The sequence below is a fragment of the Phascolarctos cinereus genome, unplaced genomic scaffold (assembly GCF_003287225.1).
Source record: "Phascolarctos cinereus isolate Bilbo 61053 unplaced genomic scaffold, phaCin_HiC Scaffold_726;HRSCAF=1367, whole genome shotgun sequence".
Classification (NCBI taxonomy): Eukaryota; Metazoa; Chordata; class Mammalia; order Diprotodontia; family Phascolarctidae; genus Phascolarctos; species Phascolarctos cinereus.
The window spans coordinates 248155452-248179500 of record NW_027556098.1 but is presented as its reverse complement, the minus strand read 5'-3'; the positions used below and the strand labels follow the sequence as shown (position 1 = coordinate 248179500).

The 24049-nt window shown below is 35.1% G+C and overlaps 1 protein-coding gene across 1 annotated transcript in view; it reads left to right on the top strand.

Moving 5' to 3' along the window:
- Positions 1 to 24049, top strand: part of PDS5B (PDS5 cohesin associated factor B) — a 205615-nt gene that overhangs the window by 63965 nt on the left and 117601 nt on the right. The window contains 3 exon segments of the mRNA XM_078147054.1: positions 3870 to 4010; positions 11043 to 11158; positions 15799 to 15893. Coding sequence (XP_078003180.1) covers positions 3870 to 4010; positions 11043 to 11158; positions 15799 to 15893 — 352 coding nt within the window.

Below are 24049 nucleotides of genomic sequence, written 5' to 3'. Positions count from 1 at the left end.
TAAAGGAGCATATAGTTTCCAAGATTGTTTCCAGCTGCTATCTCCAAGTCATTGATAAAAGGTTAAATAATACAGGGCCAAGCAGAGCATTTCACTCAAGATCTCCTTCCAAGTTGACATGAAACCATTAATGACTACTCTTTGAGTCAAGTCATTTAACAACCATTTCTAAATTTATTTAATTATATTCTTATCTAGTCCATATCTCTCCATCTTTTCTGCAAGAATTCTGTGAGTCACTTTATTTAACACTGCTAAAATATTGTATTTACCATATTTCCCTGATCTGCTAATGAATAACTTTCAAAAAAGAAAGCTAGTCTTCCATAGTCAAGCTATGCCGTCATTATGATCATTGCTTCCTTTCTCAAATGTTTTCCAGTTATCTGTTTAATAATATGTTTTAGAATTTTTCTAAGAATCAATTCATACTTACCAGCCAACTCAAGGGACATGTGTTGTTGTTGTTATTGTTTAGTCGTGTCTTCGTGACCCAATTTTGGGGTTTTCTTGGCAAAGATATTGGAATGGTTTGCCATTTCCTTCTCTAGCCCATTTTACAGATATGGAACTAAGGCAAACAGAGTGAAGTGACTTGCCCAGGGTCACACAGCTAGTAAGCATCTGAGGCCATATTTGAACTCATGAAGATGAATCTTCTGATCTCCAAGCCCAGTGCTCTATCTACTTTGCTACCTGGCTGTCCTCATGGGACATATAATTCAAGGGAAATGGAAGATCTCTGATTGTGAATTTGAATTACTGGAAGGATGGTAGTTCTATCAGCAGAAATAGAGAGGTTTTGAACATGCATGGATTTAAGGGAAATATAATTTCTGTTTTGGACTGAGTTTGCGATGTCTTTTGGGGTCCAGCATTCAAAATGGGCCTAGAGTCTCAGTAGGGATGGTAGTTTTGCACACATATACATCTTGAAGCTGTCTGTAGAGATGATCATTGACGTTAGGCTAATTGAAATAGTCACCAAAAGAAAAAGTATAGAGAAGAGGGCTTGGGATTGAACCTTGAAGAATGACCACATATAATGGAGGAACATAGGATATTTATTCATTGAAGGAACATGAGAAGTAGTCAGGAGGAAAAGGATCAAGAAAAGATGGTGTTATGCAAATTCAGATGAATATTTGTAATTGTTTTCTGTCTCTAAAAATATTTTTTAGCATTTATTTAAAAAAATTTTTGAGCTCCAAATTCTGTTCTTCAATATAGGAAAATTTAGACTTACAAAAAGACAAATTAGAAGTTGTCTGTTTTACAAAACAATTCCAATTTTTTTTAGTCTTTTGACTTGTTTCAATATTTCTTGTCTCATGGAGGCAATTCTGATTTTCTTTTTCTCTTTAGTTTTTTAAAAATTTATTTTTAGTTTTCAGTGATCACTTCCATACGCTTTTGAGTTTTAAATTTTTCTCCCCTTCCCTTCCCTTCCCAAGATGGTGTACAATCTGATATAGGCTTTACATACACATTTCTGTTAAACATATTTTCACATTAGTCATGTTGTAAGGAAGAATTAGAACCAATAGGAGGAACCACAAGAAAGAGGAAACAAAACAGGGAAAAGAAAGAGCAAATAGCATGCTTTAATCTGCATTCAAACTCCATAGTTCTTTCTCTAGATGTGGATAGCATTTCCCATCCTGAGACTTTTGGAGATTCTTGCATTGCTGAGAAGGGAGCAATTCTAATTTCAAACACAGTTGTTTTGCTGTACCTTGACATTTTTTCCCAAAAAGCACTATGCTATCCAGAGTCACAGAGCATGTGGGGAAAATTGGGTTGGCCCAGAAAGCTTCAAAAACTTTGTCAATAACACCTTTTAAAAAAAGCTAGGAACCTAATAAAAATGGCAGCACATTTTTATACATGTTAAATGGTTAAGAAATATTTAAATACTATGTAATAATTGGCCTTGGGCTGCTGCTCAGACTGCACCCTAGACAACTATGCAAGAAGAAGTTGGGAAGGCCACAACTCCCCCAGAGGCCATGGCCCAAAGGGAAGAGAAGAGAACGGGAGTGGGGGTGAGGATGGTATAGACTAGACTTTCTCCTCTCATAGTTCCTACTGCATTAAAATATATATATATTAGAAATGGCATTTTACCTTGTCAAAGACCTAAAATTTACTTGTGGAAATAGGCAGCGGAAGGGTTAAAACTTGTGAGTTACTACGAATTTGGTGCAGTATTCTGCATTCATGTTGTTTCTTGTAGAAAAAAATCGAAAAGAGGCAAACTTGGAATTTGAATCTGCTCATGTTATTCCCTAAGTATATCAGTTGTGTTAGAACAAATTTGCACTTTTGAAATGTGCAATAATACAACTGACTTTGTTCTGTTAATTGGGGTAGATTTTGTAACTCTTGTGTTAATTCTCCTTTCAGTTATGTCCTCCATAACTTTCATTTCTTTCCCAATTCTTTCCTCTAGTCTTCTTATTTTATTTAATTTACAAATTCATTTTTTAAAATTCTTGATTTTATAGGAATTTTAGAGTACTCTTTGGCCAGTCTGTGTTTTTCTTTGAGGCTTTGCTTTTTAATGTTTTGGAGTCATTCTCTTTTGAGTTTGTGTGTTTGGTGTCCTTGGTATCTAATAACTTTTTTCATAGGAGGCTTTTTGTTTGTGTGTTTTTGTTTTTATTTATTTATCCTTGTAGTCTTATTTTCTGAATTGGAATTTTATGTTAGAGGCAAGCTCTGTGGACTTTTGGAAGGAATGCTGGGGCCTTGGATGGTTCTAGTCTGCCATGGCATTCTCTGTGTATTGAGAGCTGGGTCCTTCAAGAATCAGAGGAACGGCTTAAACTAGGGAGCTTCAAACATTTGGTGGAATCTAAACAGTCTGATTTAGGGTGACGTTTTATAGCTGCCCTCCTGCACTGAACTTTGTAGGCTCCAGAGCCTGATTGGTCAAGTGTAGACTTGAGTAGAATTCTGTCAGACAGTTACTGACCCCAAGTCCTGTTAGCTGGAAGACTGCATGTGGGCAGAGAGACAAGAGATAGAGAGATCAGAGTGACAGAGCTACTGGCCTACCTTTGTTGCATAGTTTTAGCATTGGTCATAATTTGTCGTCATGGGCTAGAAAAATGACCCACCGTGGTTTCTCTTTTGATTTTGTAATCTTGACAAGGTTTGACATTCTTGTTAGATCTTTGTTGTAGTAGTTGCAAGGAAAGCTGAGTTGTACAACTTCTTCCTAGTCATACATCTTTTGAAGCCTAGGAATTAAATATAGCCTAAGGTCATTTGAAGTAAAATTTTCAGTTTTTCTTTTGAGAGAGATGGTATATACACTGAAATAATACAAAATAACAAAAAGCATATTTAAAAGAAAATATAGAGCACTTTGTGCGTTTAGATGGTATCAGGGAAAATTTCCCAGCAGAGGTGACATTTCACTTGGATTTGAAAGGATGGATAAGTGTACAGTAGGATATTCCAGGCATTAGGAATATCCTGAGTAAAGGCAGTAGAGATATAAATTTAGGTTTGTCTGTATAGTGAATGGAAAGTACACCAGTTTGCTTATTAGCATATAGAAGAGGGAGTATGGGTAAAGAAATAACATGGGAATGGATTATTGATAAATATGTATGTACACAAATTATATAGACATTTAATGTAAATATCCACATGTGACCACATCTGCATGTAGGCCTTGGACAAATCTTAGTCATCTATAGACCCTTGTTGAGTAAACATTTGGAAACCCTGTAAGTACTTATGAATTTTGTAAAATAGTTTATTATGAAATAATAAAATATGATTTTATAATAAAATAATTAGAAAATATAATTTATTTTGGTGTTTATAATGCTGACAGTATTTTATTTTCTTTCAAGTTCTTTAATCAGGTTCTTATGCTTGGAAAGACATCTATCAGTGATCTATCAGAGCATGTCTTTGACTTAATACTGGAACTCTACAATATCGACAGTCATTTGCTGCTATCTGTTTTACCACAGCTTGAATTTAAACTAAAGGTAACTGCATTCTAAAAATCGTATTTGAGTTAGTTAAAATAGTATTTTTGGGGGCTTTTTGAGTTTTTGTATTTTAAAAATATGTCCTAATACAAAATACTTTTTTCCTTAGACTTAAACCATATAACAAATATCTGATAAAAATTGAATTAAAAAAAATTTTTAGATGACTTAAAATAAACAAAACACATTGCTAGATATCACTCTCTCCCCCAAGACCAAGTCCAACCAAACAAAAATCAAAACAACAATTTTATGAGCCTTTCTTTGTAAGAAACAAAGTTAAACAAAAACAAACCCATGTAGTGGCTACATCTAAAAGTGATTGCGACATTTTGTACCTCATTAATTCCCCTGCTCTCTATTGAAGGAAAGCTAGTACTTTCTTATCTTTCTCCATGGACAAGGAAGGGAGGGAAGAATCTTCAACAGTGTGGAATGCTACAGGGAGGTCAAGTAAGACCAGAATTGTAAAAAAAGGCCATTAGATTTATCCATAAAGTACATACTGGCAAACTCAGAGAGAACAGTTTCAGTGACTTCTTGCAGATAGAAGGGCTTAAGAAGTGAGCTGGAGGGGCAGCTTGGTGGCACAGTGGACAGAGCCCTGGCCCTGGAGTCAGGAGGACCTGAGTTCAAATTCGACCTTAGACACATAATACTCAATAGTTGTGTGACTCAGGGCAAGTCACTTAACCCCAATTGCCTCAATAAAAAAAAAAGTGAGTTGAAATGATAATATCAGATTTAACAAAGAAACCACTAAAGTGAGGAAGGAGAAAGGCTTAAGAAGAGGATAATATCGGGAAGGGAATATTCACAAGCAAAACAAACTTCTTTGTCTTGAGGTGTTAGAGAATCAGTCTCTGGAATAAAGAATTAATGTATAGCAGTGAAGGTCCAGTTGAACTTAACATAGCATAAATATGGGCCATGTCAGCCCAGTTAATTTACTTCTTCTAGTTGTGTTCAATCTCATCTAAATATGAATAGTGAAGGTCAGTGGTAGAAGAATTCAGGGTTTTATTTTGGAGAGGGATAATCAGTGACAGAACAAAAGAGTAGGGAATTTGAAATTAGATGACAATCTAAAGTTAAGAATTGAGTAAGGATTTTTATTGAAAGAAAATAAGGTCCATATATGGGTGATGATCTCTAGGAAAGCAGGATGGGATTGCATGAAGGCTGAAGAAGGGATGGAGACTTCATTTAGGAGGGGCAAGGTATCCGGAGAAATGAAATATATGCGGTCATAGTTAAATAGAGGAATGTATATCTAAGTCATGAACTATCACAGTGTCCAAATAATTAAAGTTGTAGGTCAACATAAGGATGATGGAAAAGTATAGGTAGGTTAGAGGCAGGAGAAAAGTCCCACATGTAACAAGATATTAATGGTATTGCTTTTTTTTTTTGATAATAAAATACTGGGGGAAAATAGGTATTCATTAGTTGAGGAATAGCTAAACAAATTATAGTATATGAATATCATGAAATATGACTGTGCTATAAGAAACCTGAGAAGTTCAGAGAAAGTCAAATGCGTGTCTGAAGTGATACAAACTAGAGAGTTATATTTCCAAGATAATATATGTCATGGTTAAAATAATGTAATTGAAGAAAGTAATAAAAGGCATTCAAAATAAGTTTAATGCCACCATGATAGATGGAAAAAGCTCCCTACAGTAAGTCTTCCACTTTCCAGTTAGGATTTTATTTTATATTACTTCTCATCACATCCTCATTTGCCTTTGCAAAGGTATTCATTTCCCCCCTTTTGGAATATACTTCCTCCTCAGTTGGAGACTTGTGGAATCCCTAGCTTCCTTTACCTCACTCCTTAATTGTTGCCTCCTACTAGAGGCCTCTCCAGGTATACCTTCTGCCCCCTAGTTGTCAGTACTGTCTTTCTCCTCATATTACTTTTCACGTACTTATTTATTAGTGGTTAGTGTTCTTTTATTCCTGAAATAACATGTACCTTTTATGCACATAGTTTATTCCTCCTGTAGACAGTAAACTCCTTGAATTCAATAGCTGCTTAATTTGTCTTTATTTCCCCAGAACATAGCATAGTTGCACATCATAAATTCTTAATAAATGGCTATTGATTAGTAAAGTTAGTTGAATTGAGTAACTGATATTAGTTTTAGAGGATAGATGGTGAAATATACTTTCTTCCACTTTGTAGAGAGGAACAGGTCTACAAGGAGCCAAATTATGCTCATGTTCCCAGAATTGATTATTGTCAGTTGTTTTGTTTAAATGTTTTTCTTTGTTACATGGTAGGATTCCTGGGAGGTGAGTTGATTTAGGGAATAGAAGGGACTGATATATTGGGAAATGAAGCAAAAAAAACAAGAAGGGAAGAATAAGAATAAGCATTTATATATAGTGTCTACTATATGCCAGGCACTGTGCTCAGTGTTTTTTGCAGATATCTCTTTTGATCCTCACACTAACTGTGGGTGTTAGGTGCTGTTATGTTCCTTATTTTACAGTTGAGGAAACTGAGACAAACTCAAGTTAATTTAAATTAAGCAGCTTGCCCAAAGTCACAAAGCTAGTAAGTATCTGGGATAGAATTTGAATTCAGGTGTTCCTGACTCCGGGCCCAGTTCTCTATTCACTGAGGCCACCTACCTGCTATTCTGGCATGTTCTTCCTGTTGTCTTTTCAGAATAGCTGCAGAACTTTTTTTCTATATGGAATCTTGTCCAAAAGGTTCATTTTCCTTCATAAAATTTCTGTTTTCTTCCTAGTAGAAAAGTAAAATATTTTGGGGGTCTACTGTTCTTTGTCCTCAGTGTGATTCTCCCATTTTTAAAAAAAAATGAACCATATCAAACATTTATTAAACACTTTTTGTGTGCACAGCATCCTGTTAGGAACTGGAAGAGATGTGATGTAGTCCTTTCTCTCATGAGACTCAGAATTACAAGAGAGTTCCCTTGTCAATCTAATTTATAGTTCTTCATTTCTCTTAACACTTATTATTTTTTTTGTCAGGACCTACAGTTTTATTGGTGTAGGGAACTCTTGGTGAAGAAATTTTCTTTAGCAATATAAATTGATAACTTTTCACCAGTTTGTAGTCATAGAGAATTGACCAGGTCACTATGGGATTAAGTAATTTGCCTGGAGTAATGAATTTATGTAATATGAGTCAGAAGTGGGCATGAACCCAAGTCTTTCTGCCACTCTTCAACTCTCTTCTTTAAAGGAGTGGGAAACAGTATATCTTGTCATTTCTCTTTTTTGGGGCCAAGCTTGTTCTTTTTAATTTTGCTATGTGCAGTTTAGATTATTTCGGGGTGGATATTATTTCTATTTATATTCTTATAGTCATTGTATATATTTTTTTCCTGGTTCTGCTTCTTTCAGTTTTCATCAGTTCGTCTAAACTCCAGGGTTCTCTGTATTCATCCTGTTTGTTGCTTCATGATTTCTTTAGTCATTTCCCTATCTGTGTTTGAAGATGATATGGTGGTTTGCTTAGAAAATTCCAGAGAATCTGTAAAGAAATTAATTGAGACAATTAGTAACTTCAGTAATTTTGCTAGGCTCCAAAATAAGCCCACAAAAATAAGAAACAATAACATTGCTGTAAAATAAGAAAATCCACAAGACAATATTAGAAAGGGATATCTCATTTAAAACAACTACACAGTACATAAGATATTTGAGAGTCAGTCTACCAAAACTCATTCAGCATAGGTTTAGTTGCAAAATGTTCTTTAAAGAAGTGAAGAACAACTTAAATAGGGAGAAGAATGTTCAGCATTCGTGGCTCATGCCAATATATTAAAAATGACAAAACTGCCAAAGTTAATTTACAGATCTAATGCTTTATCAGACTACCAAAGGGATATTTTACAAAGCTAGTTAAAATAACAATAATAAAAGTATCTGTATTAATGGCAGTTTTATAACCACTACTAAAGATTTCTCAATAAGAAATTTTTTTCAACCTGGCTTCTCACGTGAGATTTTGTAAAAGCTAAACTTTTTTTTTCTTCTATGAACACTTTAAAACTCAATTTAACAAAATAATTTTTAAAAAGTTGCCCAGTGGTTTCTTCATATAAATTTCAAGTGCTGAGTATTTGCTTGGAAGACTACAATATGCTTTACTTCTTCCAGGCAAGTAAATCTAGAATTATGGCAAAGCAGACATTTGCTTTGTGTGTGTTTAGGGCTTTTCCCCTTTGTTCTGTCTAAATGCCATATGCAAATGAGATATTGGGGTAGGTATGCAAGTTAACAATCTCTAGCATTGGGAAGCTTAACTAAAGATCTATGCCTAAACTTAAAAAAATTGGGAAAAGATAATTTAGAACCCTGTGCTTACTGTAGTTCTGATCTCAAAAAGACGAGATAAAATATGATTTTAAGATTCTAAGGCCAAGAAATAATAAATACTTATCCCCTTCCTTTCAGTAGTTCTAAGTTTCTGTCTTAAGTACTTAATTTAACTATGCTAAATGTTTTACAGATATCTTCTTTGCAGCTATTAGATAGGTATCTGAGAAGGATTTGAACCTAGGTCTTCCTGACTCCAGGCTCAGTAATAGGTCACTACACCACCAACCGGCCTTTAGTGATGAACCAGCTCAGCCTCACTTGCTCATTGTTTGGGTTTTAATGGCTAAGGGTGGGTGTAAATAGCAATTGTTTCTGTTCTGTCCAGAAACCCTGAGTGTCTTTCCCCTCCCAGATTGATTCTTTGAAGAAGGCAAAGTAGAGGGTCATTTCCCTCTGTTCTTACCTAGCTTTTAATCACTGAATGGGTGTTGTCTCAGACAAATGGAAGCGTGGGAATGCCTTAGCTTTAAAAGCCCAAGGTCTCTTGCTGCATCCAGGGCCATCTCCAGTTGTCCTGACCTATGTCTTGCCATTGGACTTCAATGACTGGAGGCGAATGAGACTTTGCATAGCCCTGACTCACTTAAATCTAATTGACTTTCAAGTTGTTAACAGGAAATCATACCTTTATGAAACTTAAGTGAAAACTAGTTTTATTATAAGAGGAATGAACATGCATGTGAAAATCACAGCTGGAGCAAAGAGTTCACAGTCCTTACAGAAGTTTACATTTTTATAATAACAGGACGAGGAAAGAGGGGATACCAGGAAAGAGTGTGACATGGAAAGGGAAACAGTGCAGCAAAGGAGGGAAAAAAGACATGACCATTCCCTGAAGGGGGGGAGGAACAAGGTGATGGCAAAAGCTGCATTCTTTTCACTTAGGAACAGCTAGAGTGTGAAGATAGGAGGGTCTTCTTATCTTCAAAGGACCTCAGCTTTACAAGCATTGTCCCAGCCTGGCACAGACTGGCTTGGTGCCTTTCTTGCCTCCCAAAGCCACAGGGGAAGTCTAGCTTGGGGTACAACAACAAATTATGTCAGCTTAGGGGAAGCTTTGTTCTTGACACATTCAGGGCCTCCTGCATGCTCTGGGTCCTCCAGTGTTTCTGGAAAATATGGCAGCTCAAAAAGACAAGTTCAGGTGACCCCTTAATAGCTCTTAACAAAGTCAAGATATCAGTCTCCTGATGTCATTGGTCCTCTTCCAAGGATAACAACAAACAAGGTGATGAACTTGTTATGTGGTGAAGGTCTATAACAGCAGGTGGAGAAATCAGATCATCCTAATTTCAAATACTAGTGTGGAGATCTCTTTTGTAATAATACTAGAATTGTAGACTTAGATCAAGAAGGATAGATAATATTAACTCTTATTTTACAAATCAGATTTTACAATCTCATTTTACAAATGCATTGAGGTGAAGTGAATTTTATAAGGTAACAGAGGGAACATTTGGCTGAACTAGGATTAGATCACCAGGCTTCTTTCTCTTAATTTACCTCACATTCATTCATTGAGGAGATAACTTTTTAATGTTGCTTGAGAATACTTAGCAAAGTAATATATTTAATTTTATGGAAAAATGTGAGGCTCTAGAAGGCTTCTGTCAGTGTTTGGGAGAAATATTCTGTTGATTGAAATTCATTTGCAAAAGTTTATATACAAAATGAAAGGATAACAGATTTGAGGAAGCTATTTTATTTATACACATCTTAAGATTTTTATACATATACTATTGAAATTGATATTAAAGAAGTTTTTGTTAGCACTGTTACCTACATATAGTTGAAAAATGGTATTTTAAGTTTTTTAAAAAGCTTATCAGAACTGCTTTCAATAAAAATAGAATTGGCTATTTTGTGATTACTGTTAAGAAAACTTTTAAATGAATTTAATTAGCAATTTAAAAATTTCTTAATAATAGCCTAGCATTGAAGTAATATAATAAACTGTGTACTTGACAAGTAATGGAATTATATTGAAATCAAAAAGAATTGAAGTATTTTGCTTTCAGCATTATTTCATAAAACAGAATATTCTTGAAATTGTAACTTTGGTATCTTTTAAAAGGTTTTTATATGTGCTACTTATGTTTTTAATTAAGTTTAATTTTGTTTCAAAATTTTTTTCAGTGTCACAGAAACCCTGTGATCATCTACATTGAGGATTGCTGATCATTTTTATGGGATATATTGCATATAGTTTCTTGATCGTATATTCAGTAGTTGTATTCTATATAATTTCTAAATATACAGTTAGATTAGGAAATGTTTATACTGAGAAAAGCTTTTCTAGTTATAACGTATAGTTTGACACTTTTTGCAATTTTGAAATGTATTGCAAAAACTTTATCACTTTTAAATATGAGATTAATATAGTAAGTGACCTAAATATGGTAGAAAAGTATGTTCTTGGTGTACGATCTTATATTAATTTTTTATAAGTTGCTTGTTGGTCACTTTATCATGTCTTTGAAGGTGTAATCTATTCCAAAGTTATTTTATTTTATAGTTCTTTATCTTTAGGTAAATCTAAATTTAGCTTCTCTATGTCACTTTATTGTAGAGCTACTCTAATATAAACTTCTGTGTTTCTGATGTGTACATTGGTGTATTTATGAAATGTGTTATTTCATATATTTTTGACACATCTTTATTTTCCAGAGCAATGACAATGAAGAACGCCTGCAAGTTGTTAAACTGCTAGCAAAAATGTTTGGGGCAAAGGATTCAGAATTGGCATCTCAAAATAAACCCCTTTGGCAGTGCTACTTGGGAAGGTATGTACTGTTTTATTTCCCTTTCCATAAGGGAAAATCTTAGATGTGCACTAAAATGTCACACATCTTTGCTTTTAAGTAATACCAAGAACTAAGTCTAAATTCTTCATATGCAGCATGTAACAAATAATGATGATCAGCATCTCATATATGATAAATATATTTCTATTTATTGATTAGGCGGTGATGGCTAAATATGGTATGTTTCATGCAGTTGACTTTGAAACTATATATAAAAGTAATTAAATGAAAGGGTCATTGCAGTATTACTGTAAATTGTAACTGTAAAAAATATAAAAACTAGTTTTGTACAGATATCTCTATGCCCTAACTTTCCCTATCTTATCACATATAATTTCTGTAGCTCCTGGTTCTGAAACTCTTTATGATTTTCTGATTCATATTATGTATATTAGAATGATGGCTAAGTTTTTGCATTTTGGTTATTAACATAAAAGCAAAATGTTATGGTTTGTCACCAAGAAAATATTTTTAAAAAACTGTTGAAAAAGATAGAATAAAACTTCCTGAAAGTGAGTAGCAAAATAACCTCATCCTTAGTTAAGTCTTTAAGAATGATTTATTAGAAATAATAATAAATAGTAATATAAACAACTAAGTTTGTTTCATTAAGTAAATAATCAATTTTAGTGCATAAAATTGCAACTTTGGATTTATTCTCTCCAAATCTCTAGATTATTTGTCTGTTCGTTTCTATTCACTCTTCTGCTTATTATGTACTTGGTTCTTTTGATTCTGCTTTTTCCTGCTTTGTATTGTTTATCAGTCTTTTTGTCTTTCTTGTGTTTTTCTTTTAATTGCATTGTATTTGATTACACTAATACTAGTGCCATATTTTATTTACTTATTACTTTGTTTTGGAAATTTCTTAGTTCATTTGATTACCTAGGCTTATTGAAATGAAAAAGTACCCTTAATACAAAATGATAAATAACCCTGGTGTCATTTCTTTGGCTTTGGAATGCAGTAAGAATATATACTAACTGAGATCAGCAGTATTCTATATAAGGGCTTAATTGGATTTTGAGAGTGGAAGTAGCTCAATTTCAGAGCGTCCATGAATAATTCACATATGGACACGGACAATTTCTTGATTTTAGAATACATTGTTATTTCGTAAGAATTACATGAAGTTTAAAATCTAGAGCTTGAATATTAAAAATATATTTTACTGAAATATTTGTCAAACTGTTTAGGGTTCTTTGTTATCCATTTATTATTTAAATGAACTTTTTGATTCTAGAGTGTGTATTTTAGTGTTCGCAATACAGGCTTTTGGACTAGATGGTTCCTTCCATCTTAAATTTGAGTCATCTGTTTTCTCATTGCTAAATTTTTAGCTTATGAATTTGGTTAATGGAAATTTGGTTATTAAAAAAAATAGTTTGTAGCGGAAAATATTTTGAATTTGGTTGAAGTACCTGCCCTCTAATGATGTGAACTTGAGGAAATCCCCAATGTCCAGATATATATTAGTTTCCTTTTATGAAGAAATTGAACTCAGTGACTTACAAATCTCTGATTCAGTTATAATCCTAAAATGAAATTAATGCTGGTTCTCAAGGAATGTATTAATTTATACTTTAAAAAGTTCTTAGAGAATAATTTATTAAATTGTAGTTCAAATTTTAATAATTTTATCTGTTAATTGACTATAGTTATGCACAAATACTTTTTAGATATTTAATGAGTATTTTGCTAAATTAATTTGTGATATATGTGACAAATATTTTTATTCTCATCTTGTAAATCTGGAAATCTAAGATATTAAGAGGAGTTTAGCATCAAGCTTTATTTATTAAAACTTGAATGGGCCTATGAGCTAGAATCCAAATTTGGGACTCCCCTTTATTGAATCCCATAGATAAAATCATTTGACATAAATAAATATCTGTGGTTAAATTTGGCATTTGGTTTCAACATTTTTCTTTTCATATTTATAGCACTGAGATTAGCTTTAACTTTTATTTTCCTACCTGTTTATATGGAACGTTTAGAGGCATTGTGTCATAGTACAGAAAGAGCCTTGATATCAGAAGAACTAGTTTCATGTGATCTATGTGAATATTGTCTACTCACATAACTGCTCAGTGTCCTGAGCATTTTTTAAGAATGTTGAAAATGAATTGTGCTAATTTCCATCAGCAGAGGGAATTTCCATAATAGCGATTTCTTTTGTTTGTTTGTTTGTTTTTGGTGAGGCAGTGGGGTTAAGTGACTTGCCCAGGGTCACACAGCTAGTGAGTATCATATGTCTGAAGCTGGATTTGAACTCAGGTCCTCCAGACTCCAGGGCTGGTGCTCTATTCACTGTCACCTAGCTTCCCCATAGCAATTTCTTCTACTGATGAAATCACTTATTTGGATACCCTCCTCCACAAAAAAAAAAAAGTTAGAGGGAATATTAGGAAAAAGTTTCAGAAATTATATCTCTCAAAATTAAGAGTTTTGAAATTTACAATTATGACTGGTTCAAATTTAAATATCTAGGGGTTTTTTGATATTTCTAAAATTTTATTCAGATTAGTAGAAGTTTTCTGACCTTAAGGAAAGTTATCCAGGCTGTTAATGTTAAATTAGATTAATGAGAATGTCCATTTATTAAATAGCACTTGATGGTTGCAAAGCACTTTAGTTAAGGAAAAAACCTCAGAGACTTCAAGAGACTTGATCAAGATCACTAGCACATAGTGAAGCTGGCAAAAATGGAACTAAAAGCCAATTCTTAAATTTCAGTTTTCTCTCTACTGCACTTTACTGCTGTATTCCTTTTTTTTTTAAAATTAATTAATTTTAGTTTTCAACGTTCACTTCCATAAGCTTTTGAGTTTTAAATTTTTTCCCCCTCCTCTTTCCCCAAGATGGCATGCAATCTGATATAGACTCTACATATACATTCTTATTAAACATATTTTCATATTAGTCATGTTGTAAAGAATTAGAACTAATAGGAGGAAACCACAAGAAAGAAGAAACAAAACAAAACAGAAGAAAAAAAAAGAGCAAATAGCATACTTCAATCTGCATTCTGACTCCATAGTTCTTTCTCTGGATTTGGATAGCATTTTCCATCATGAGTCCTTTGGAGTTGTCTTGGATCCTTGCATTACTAAGAAGAGATGAGTCTTAGCCATCGCACATTGTGGCTGTTACTGTATGTAATGTTCCCCTGGTTCTGCTCACTTCACTCAGCATCAGTCCATACAAGTCTTTCCAGGTTTTTCTGAAGTCTCCTTACTCATCATTTCTTATAGCACAGTAGTATTCCATTACGTTCATATACCACAACTTGTCCAACCATTCCCCAATTGATGAGTATCCCCTCAATTTCCAGTTCTTTGCCACCACAGAAAGAGTTGCTATAAAATATTTTTTTACATGTGGGTCCTTTTCCCATTTTTATGATCTCTTTAGGATATAGCACTAGAAGTGCTATTGCTGGGTCAATTTTATGTAGCTATTTGGGCATAGTTCCAAATCGCTCTCCAAAATGATTGGATCATTTCACAACTCCACCAACAATGCATTAGTGTTCCAATTTTCTTACGTCTTCTCCACTATTTATCATTTTCCTATTTTGTCACGTTAACCAATCTGATAGGTGTGGTGTGGTACCTCAAAGTCGTTTTGATTTGCTTTTCTCTAATTAGTAGTAATTTAGAGCACTTGCCATATGACTATAGATAGTTTTAATTTCTTCCTCTGAAAACTGCCTGTTCATATCCTTTGATCCTGTATCAATTGGGGAATGATTTGTATTCTTATAAATTTGACTCAATTTTCTATATATGTTAGAAATGAGGCCCTTATCAGAGATACTGATTTTAAAAATTCTTTCGCAGTTTTCTGCTTCCCTCCTAATCTTGATTGCATTGGCTTTGTTTGTGCAAAAAATTTTCAATTTATATAATCAAAATTATCTATTTTGTATTTCATAATGTTCTCTATCTCTTGTTTGGTTATAAATTCTTCTGTTCTCCACAAATCTGACAGTTAAACTATTCCTTGCTCTCCCAGTTTGCTTATAGTATCAGCCTTTATTCTAAATTGTGTACCCATTTTGACTTTATTTTGGTATAAGATTTATGGCCTCCCCCCCTTTTTAAAAGGAAAGCCAACTTTATACAGATTATTTTTTTTACTTAAAGATTTTTAACATTTTGTTGCAAAATAAAATTAAGTACAATTTTCCTGATGATTTAAGAGTTGTGTTTTTTATGGCATATTCTTAATAAAATTGACATTATAGAGTTTTATATTTAAGTCAAATTAATCATGTTGCATCAGTGTTCCACATCTCACTCCTTTCAAAGAATTGCCTCTCCTTAATTGAGTAATTCTTCTATAAAAGTTTGCCCTGGCCTTGTTAAAAAAAATTATTTGAAAATTTCTTGTTATTTCCCTACAACATTAAAATACACACAATCAACACAGTTGACAAAGGTTTTTGGGTTTTGTGGTACAAGAAAATAGAAACTTAAGTGGTTTTATTCCGGTTATCTTATGAAAATGTCTTTTCTTAAGTGAAATAAATTGCACATATTTGGAGTAAGAATTGAGTTCACGTTAATTTTACTGTTTGTCTCATTTTAAATATATTTCTTTTTCATTTCAAATAGGTTTAATGATATTCATGTACCTATACGGCTTGAATGTGTGAAATTTGCTAGCCATTGCCTTATGAACCATCCTGATTTGGCAAAGGATTTGACAGGTACTAAGGAATTTTTTATAACAAACTTTTTCAAAGAAATGATTAATTACTCATTTAATGTTATGTTGGGGATTTTCAACAGGTAAATTGCATTTTCTGTACTGATAGCCACATTTGTTAATCATTGATGAAGTTGGCCTTCTTTGTTGTTGTTGAGTTGTTTTAAGTTGTATCTGACTCATCGTGACCCCATTTAGATTTTCTTGGCAGAGATACTGGAGTGGCTTGGTAGTTGCTTCTCCAATTCATTTTACAGATGAGGAAACTGAGGCAAAAGGGTTAAGTGACTTGCCCAGGGTCTTGTAGGTAGTAAATATCTGAGGCCAGATTTGAACTTAGAACAAAAGTCTTCCTGACTCCAGACCAGGCATTCAATCTACTGCACTACCTAGCTGGCCTTAGCATGCTAAAATCTATAACTTTGTAATACGATGTTGAAGACATCTGATGGAACTAGAAATCTTTGGAGAGAATATGTCTCCTCAGCTTAGGGCAAGTCTAAAAATTTCTGGGGGATTTAGGATTTTTAGGGTCTCATAGATTTAATACTGAATTGTTGATTATTCCAAGAGGATTTCACTATATAAAATGACCCAGTTTTTAGGTAATCATGTTTAAAGGGTAAGTAATTGTAGATCCTAACATCTTCATGGGAATAGAGAAATTCAGAACTTGGTATATGTGCTTTACTATAAAAGAAGTTTATAGCTTAACTAGAATGATGTTATTTACATTGTGATTTTTGAATTAAACTTGCTTAATTATAGTGATCAAACTTAATGGGAAGTCTGTTAGGAAATTTAGGGAATTCGAAATTAAAGGTCATATTATTCCCCCAAAGTAGCTGAAGCTAAAATGTCTAAAGCAACTTTGCATGTAGTTTAATAAATATTAGAATGTTTTTAGTATTTTCCTGGGACTTAGTGTTGTTTTTCTTACGTTTCTATTTTTGTCTTTTTTTTCTTCTTCTGAGTACCTGTGTATTCTTTGTGGTACCCGCTTAACTAATGTCAATATTTGATCAATACCTTTGGAAACTAGTACTGTTAGACATAAGGAAACTTGCTTTGTCTTGGACTTCAGAACATTTTATTTATTTATTTTGTGAGGCAACTGGGGTTAAGTGACTTGCCCAGGGTCACATAGCTAGTAAGTGTCAAGTGTCTAAGGACACAGATTTGAACTCAGGCCCTCCTGACTCCAAGGCTGGAGCTTTATCCATTGTGCCACCTAGCTGCCCTTACTTCAGAACATTTTAAACTGACTTTCATAGGAATATTCTGATTTTCATTGCTATTTAATAACTGTATGACTTTGAGCATGTCACTTTTTTTAAAAGAAATTGAATTTTATAAACATTTAATGCCTAATATATACAAAACAATTTGCTAGTCATTGAGGATACAGAGACAGAAAGAACATTGTTCCTTTCTTCAAAGAACTTATGTTGTAGTTGGGACAGGTAGATATAACTTGTATACAGATAAATAAATATATAGTAATTTCAGGAGAGATCAGAACAGGAAAACTTTGCAGGAAAGGTACCTTGGGGAAATTTCTCTTAATCTACTTTGGTTCTGTATGTAAAATATTTTGTAAGCTTTAAAGCACTATGTATATATTAGCTATTATTAATAATCTGTGCAGTTAACAGTCTGTGAACGCTTCTGAAGTGGCTGCTTTTGTTACTTGTGATATGGTATGAACCCTCTGTTTGCCCAAGGGATATTATTCTCGGCCTTTCTGGAGATTTTGTTGGTGTTGGGGAATGCCTCCTTTGATGATCTTTATGATGTTCTTGAACAGGTTCAAGTCTGTCAAACTTTATAAGTTAACATTTTAGGGTTTCAGTATCTTCCTCTGTCAAGTGATGAAGAGATTAGACTAGAAAATGACCTCTTAAGATTGCTTTCAGTTCTTAATTCTGTAGTCCTATGAGATTTAATAATTGTATTTAAGATTATGAAATTATATGAAGACCTGACTCTGGAAGAGCTGATAAATTTTTCAGTTCCCTTTTTGTTTTCCTGCACAGCTTCTCAGTTCAATTCAAGATCCTAGTGGCTGTTATCTCTCAATCCCCAGGCCATTCTCATTCTGCTCACTTCTCAAGCCTTGCTTCTCTACTCCTTATCAGCTACCCACAGAGATGATCATGTCTTTGGTCTAGCCATCACCCACAGCTAATCTATTTCCATGTTCATGAACATTGAAATCCTTTGTTCTGATGATAATCTTTTATTATTCTACCTCTCCCGATGCCTTGATTTCTGACTCTTCTCAGTTTTCATGTACTTTAGTCTACACTTCAGCTCTACTGACCCATTTGCTTTTCCCAACATCTTGCCTCTGTATTATTGTGGTGGCTTTCTGTCCCTTTTGCCTGAGATAGTCTCCCACGTCGCCTCTGCCTCTTAGGTTTCCAGTTTGCCTAAATCCTGTCTTCTGCAGGAGACTTTTCTCCATCTACCCTCCCCAATCCCATCCAGTAGTGCCTTCTTCTAAGATTACCTTTCATTTGCTCTATATGTCGTAGTTATTTATATGTTGTTCCGCATTAGAATGTGAGCTGCTTGAGAGTGAGAATAATGTTTTCACTTTTCTTTGTATTCCCACAGTGCCTGTTACATAGTAGGCACTAATCTTCCTGAGTTCAAATCTGTCTTCAGAAACTTACTAGCAGTTTGACCCTGGGCAAGCCACTTGACCCTGTTTGCCTCATTTCCTTCACTAATAAAATGAGCTGGAGAAGGTAATGGCAAACCACTCTAGTATCTTTGCCAAGAAAACCCCAAATTGGGTCATGAAGAGTCACACATGATTGAAAAACAACTGAAACAACAATAAATTGGATTTGGGTGGTCGAGGAGATAGAATTCTGGGCCGGAGTTCAAATCCAGCCTCAGACACTTACTAGCTATGTGACCCTGAGCAAATCACTTAACTTTAGTCTGCCTCAGTTTGTTCATCTGTAGAGTGGAGGTAATAATAGCATTTACTCCTAGGGTGGTTGTGAGAATAAAATGAGATAGTATTTGTAAAGCACTTTGCAAACTTTAAAGTGCTATATAAATACTAGCTATTATCTTCAAAACTGAACTTACTGTCTTCCATTTTCTTGAAAGCTTCCTATTATTTCCACTCATCTGGATTTCAGACTTAGCATCAACACTGACTTTTCTTTTTTCCCTTGTATATTAAATTAGCTACTAAATCTAACCGGCTGAGCTTCCCTTTTCTCCATACACTGCCCACACATTAGGTTTAGTTGAGGATTTTTAATTTGTTCTTTTTCTAGTTTTTTTAGTTGTATGCCCAATTCATTGATCTCCTCTTTTTCTACTTTATGCAAGCATTTAGAGATATAAAACTTCCCCTAAGAACTGCTTTCGCTGCATCCCATAAGTTTTGGTATGTTGTCTCATTATTGTCATTCTCTTGAATAAAATTATTGATTATTTCTATGATTTGTTGTTTGACCCAGTCATTTTTTAGGATTAGATTATTTAGCTTCCAATTATTTTTTAGTCTATCTTTCCATGGCCCTTTATGACATATAATTTTTATTGCATCATGATGTGAAAAGGATGCATTTAATATTTCTGCTTTTCTGCATTGGATTGTGAGGTTTTTATGCCCTAGTACATGGTCAATTTTTGTGTATGTGCCATGTACTGCCGAGAAAAAAGTATATTCCTTTCTATCCCCATTCAGTTTTCTCCAGAGGTCTATCATACCTAACTTTTCTAATGTTCTATTCACCTCCTTAACTTCTTTCTTGTTTATTTTGTGGTTAGATTTATCTAGTGCAGAGGGGAGGTTCAGGTCCCCACTAGTATAGTTTTGCTGTTTATTTCTTCCTGCAACTCCTTGAACTTCTCCTCTAAGAATCTGGATACTATACCATTTGGTACATATATGTTTAGTAATGATATTACTTCATTGTCTATGGTGCCTTTTAGCAGGATGTAGTTTCCTTCCTTATCTCTTTTGATTAGATCTATTTTTGCTTTTGCTTTGTCTGAGATCAGGATTGCTACCCCTGCTTTTTTTACTTCAGCTGAATAATATATTCTGCTCCAGCCTTTTACCTTTACCCTGTATGTGTCACTCTTTTTCAAATGTGTTTCCTGTAAACAACATATTGTAGGATTATGGTTTTTAATCCATTCTGCAATCTGTTTCCTTTTATGGGAGAGTTCATCCCATTCACATTCACAGTTATGATTACTATCTGTGTCTTTTTCTCCATCCTTTTCCCCCTTTTATGCTTTCTTTCTCCTTTTCCTTTCCCCCCACTAGTGTTTTGCTTTTGACCACCGCCTCCTTCAGTCCCTCTCCCTTTTTTCCCTTTCCCTTTTCTTCCCCTTTACCTTACTGCTTCTTCCCTCCCTTCTTCCCCCTCCCTTTTCTTTCCCCTTTTCCCTCCTACTGCCTATAGGGCAAGTTAGATTTCTATACCTAACTGATTATGTTATGCCCTTCTTGAGCCAAATCTGATGAGAGTAAGGTTCAAACAATGCTCACCCCCCCCCTTCCCTCTGCTGTAATAGGATTTTGTGTCTTTTCCTGTAATGTAATTTACCCTTGTCTGCCTCCTCCTTTCTCAGTACATTTTCTAAGATCAGATTGATCCACTTATTTGGATCCATTTAACCCACTTGATTAGATTTTTTTTTATTACATCAAAGTCAACTAATATCCACCCTTTATGTATACTCCTTTAACATGGTGTAATAACAATACAGTTCTCAGAGTTGCAAGTGTCATTTCCCTTGTAGGGGTAAACAGCCCCCTTATTAACAACATATTGTATCTTTCTGTCCCATTTACCTTTTTATGTCTTCTTGAGTCTGTACTTGAAGATCAAATTTTTTGTTGAGCTCTGGTCTTTTTATCAGGAAAGTTTGGAAGTCCCCTATTTCATTGAATATCCATCTCCTCCCTTGAAAAATGATGCTCATTTTTGCTGGGTAGTTGATCCTTGGCTGCATTCCAAGCTCCTTTGCCTTATGGAATATCATGTTCCATGCCCTGCGTCTTTTAATGTAGAAGCTGCAAGGTCCTGACTGTGGTTCCATGATATTTAAATTGTTTCTTTCTGGCTGCTTGCAGCACCTTCTCTTTCATCTGGTAATTTTGGAATTTTGCTATTATATTCCTTGGCGTTGTCAATTTGGGATCTCTTTCAGGTGGTGAGTGGTGATTCTTTCTATGGTTATTTTCCTTCTGGTTCTAGGACTTCAGGGCAGTTTTCCTTTATGATTTCCTGAAAGATACTGTCCAGGCTCTTTTTTTTCATCATAGTCTCTTTGAATTGATTTTCCAGGTTGGTTGTTTTACATGAGGTATTTTATGTTTCATTATTTTTTCATTTTTTTGTTTCTGTCTGACTGATTCTTGCTCTCTCATAGAGACATTAGTTTCCATTTGTCCAATTCTAGTTTTTAACAGATTGTTTTCTTCTGTTAGTTTTTGTACTTCCTTCTTCAATTGGCCAATTGTGTTTTTAGGGACTTGTTTTCTTCAGTGTATTTTTTTTCCAATTGGCCAATTGTATTTTTGAAGGACTCTTCTACCTCTCTCATTTGACTATTAAAATCCTTCTTGAGCTCTTCTAAGAAGGCTTTTTGGGCTTCAGACCAGTTCATATTCCCTTTTGTGTTGCAGATGTGGGTTTGTTGACAATGTTGTCCTCTTCAGAATTTCTGTCTTGATCTTCACTCTTCTCATAATATGAATCTATGGTATGTTTCTTTTTACTCATGGTGTTTCTTTATTCCCTGGCCTTTAAAGAGATTGAGCTCTCCTGCTGGGGAACAGAGGGCACTGACCCAAGCTTCTTGTGTTGGGAGCCTAGGTCTTGGTCACTGGCTTTGTGTGCTGGGGCCTCTTATGTTGGCAATTGGAGGCTGTAGGTTTCTGGCAGCTTACCTGTGTTGGGCTGGAATCAGCAAGGCTGGAACTTTCAGGCAATTCTAGGTTGCCTGCTTTTCCTTTCCTTTAGCTTTCTTCAGCTCCTTTTAGATGGGTGCTGCAGGGTGTTTATCTGCCTGGGGCCCCTTGCAGTGCTTCCCTCGTTTCTGCTAATGCACTGGGAGATTCCTTTGTGGTAGAGTGCCGAGGCACCTGGTGGTTTTCTGAGCTGGTTTCCACCGGTTCCCCCCCCCTCCTCCCACTGAGGTACTTGGAGGTCCAGGTGTTGGTGTTTGCCTGCTGTACCACCTGGGCTTCAGGATTTCTCCTGGTTGACAGTTGGAGGCTGTAGGGTTCTGACAGCTTACCTGGGGTTGGGTTGGAATCAGCAAGGCTGGGACTTTAGGAAGACTCTAGGTTGCTTTCTTCAGCTCCTTTCAGATGAATGCTGCAGGGTGCTTATCTGCCTGGGGCCCTTTGTAGTGCTGCTTCCCTTATTTTTGCTGAGGCACTGGGAGACTCGTTGGCTGGGCTGCTGCACTGTCTTTCTTCTAGTTCAGTTGTTCCAGGGTTTTTTCCTAGGGTGATGTTTTCTGGGTTTTCAGTGGTTGATAGGGGAGGGTGAGAGCAATTACCTTTTTACTCCACCATCTTGGCTCCCAGAAGCAGAAGTCGTCCTCACATTAGGTTTAGATCTGTACTATCTCTTGCCTGAAGCATTGCAACAGCCTCCCCCTGCTTATAGTCTGCAATCTGTTGTCTACTCTGTTCCCAACTGACCATGTTATTCCCCAACTCAAGAAACTTTAGCAGCCCAAACTAGTGTTTTTGTTTCCTGAATTCAACATTCCATTTTCTGCCTCTTTCGTTTATGTATCAGCCTGCTTCTCTTGGAATATATTTCCACTTCAGTTTTGCCTCTTAGAACTCTTAGTTTCCGTTAAGTCTCAAGTCATATGCCACCTCCTTTGGGAAGTCTTTCCTTGTCTCCCTAGTTTTCTGACTTTTCCTGTCCTCGAACTATGTGTGTGCATGCACAAGCATGTTCATGTTGTATGTATGTGTGTGTGTGTATATATGTATAGATAGATAAAGATATATTGTGTGCTGAGTGTGTGTGTGATTAAGTTTTTGTGTTTATATGTGTTGTACTTTTTTTTTTGGTGATGGCAGTTGGGGTTAAGTAACTTTCTCACACAGCTACTCAATATTATGTGTCTGAGGCTGGATTTGAACTCAGGTCCTCCTGACTCCAGGGCCGATGCTCTATCCATTGCACCACCTAGCTGCTCCTATGTGTTACAGTCTTAAGGGCACAGATCATTTTTCATTTTTTCTTCATATCTTGTACCTTCCACTTATACCCAGTTAGAGGAGGTGGACATAGACATGGATGCTAATAATGGGTCTTTATGTGTGCAAAAAAACCCGTTATATAAAGTTCATGTCCATTTCACAGAAGAGTGGAAATCAGTATCTGTTCAACTGCCTTCTCTTACACACACACACACATTCATTCTCTCTCTCTCTGTCTCTCTCCTCACATACACATTCTCCCTAAGAACACCAGAAGATGTTTTTATACTTTCACCAAGGCCCTAGTCCAGTGTCTGATCTGTATAGAGATAGCCTTTGTACTGTAAGGCAGTGCCATGGGAACATAATCTCTAGTAGGTCCTACCAAGCTAGAAAGGTATTGAATGTAGGTTTAGTGGTAGACTGTGTTTTTGTTGGCAGTTCAGAGAGGCTCGTGAACATTTAGCTGCAGGTTGATCAATTTTTCAACCACAGCAGCTCTGAAAGATTATATACTAATGCAGAAGATCAGCATCAGTGGAAGAAGATGTTGGTAAACTTACAGATTTTTGAAATAGGGACATTTTCTCACTCAACAAGACCTTGATTAAAAAGTGTTTACTATGGATAAGCTACCTGTTGGTAATTATTTAATCAGTAATTTCTTTTTTGTTGATAAATCCTAACATTCTGCCACACAGGTGTTAATAATACTAGAATTATTTTAATGTCATTACTTCATATTTCAGTTCTACAGTCAGTTTATGGACTTGGGAGGCTTAAGAGCTGAGAGAGGTCTTAGAGATTACTTAATACCGCCCTTTAATTTTACAGATGAGGAAACTGAGGCTAGATGAATTACATAACTTGAGCAAAATCACTCAGCTAGTAAATGTCAGAGCCATCTATACATAGTTCATTGACACCAAATCTCCCCATCCTTC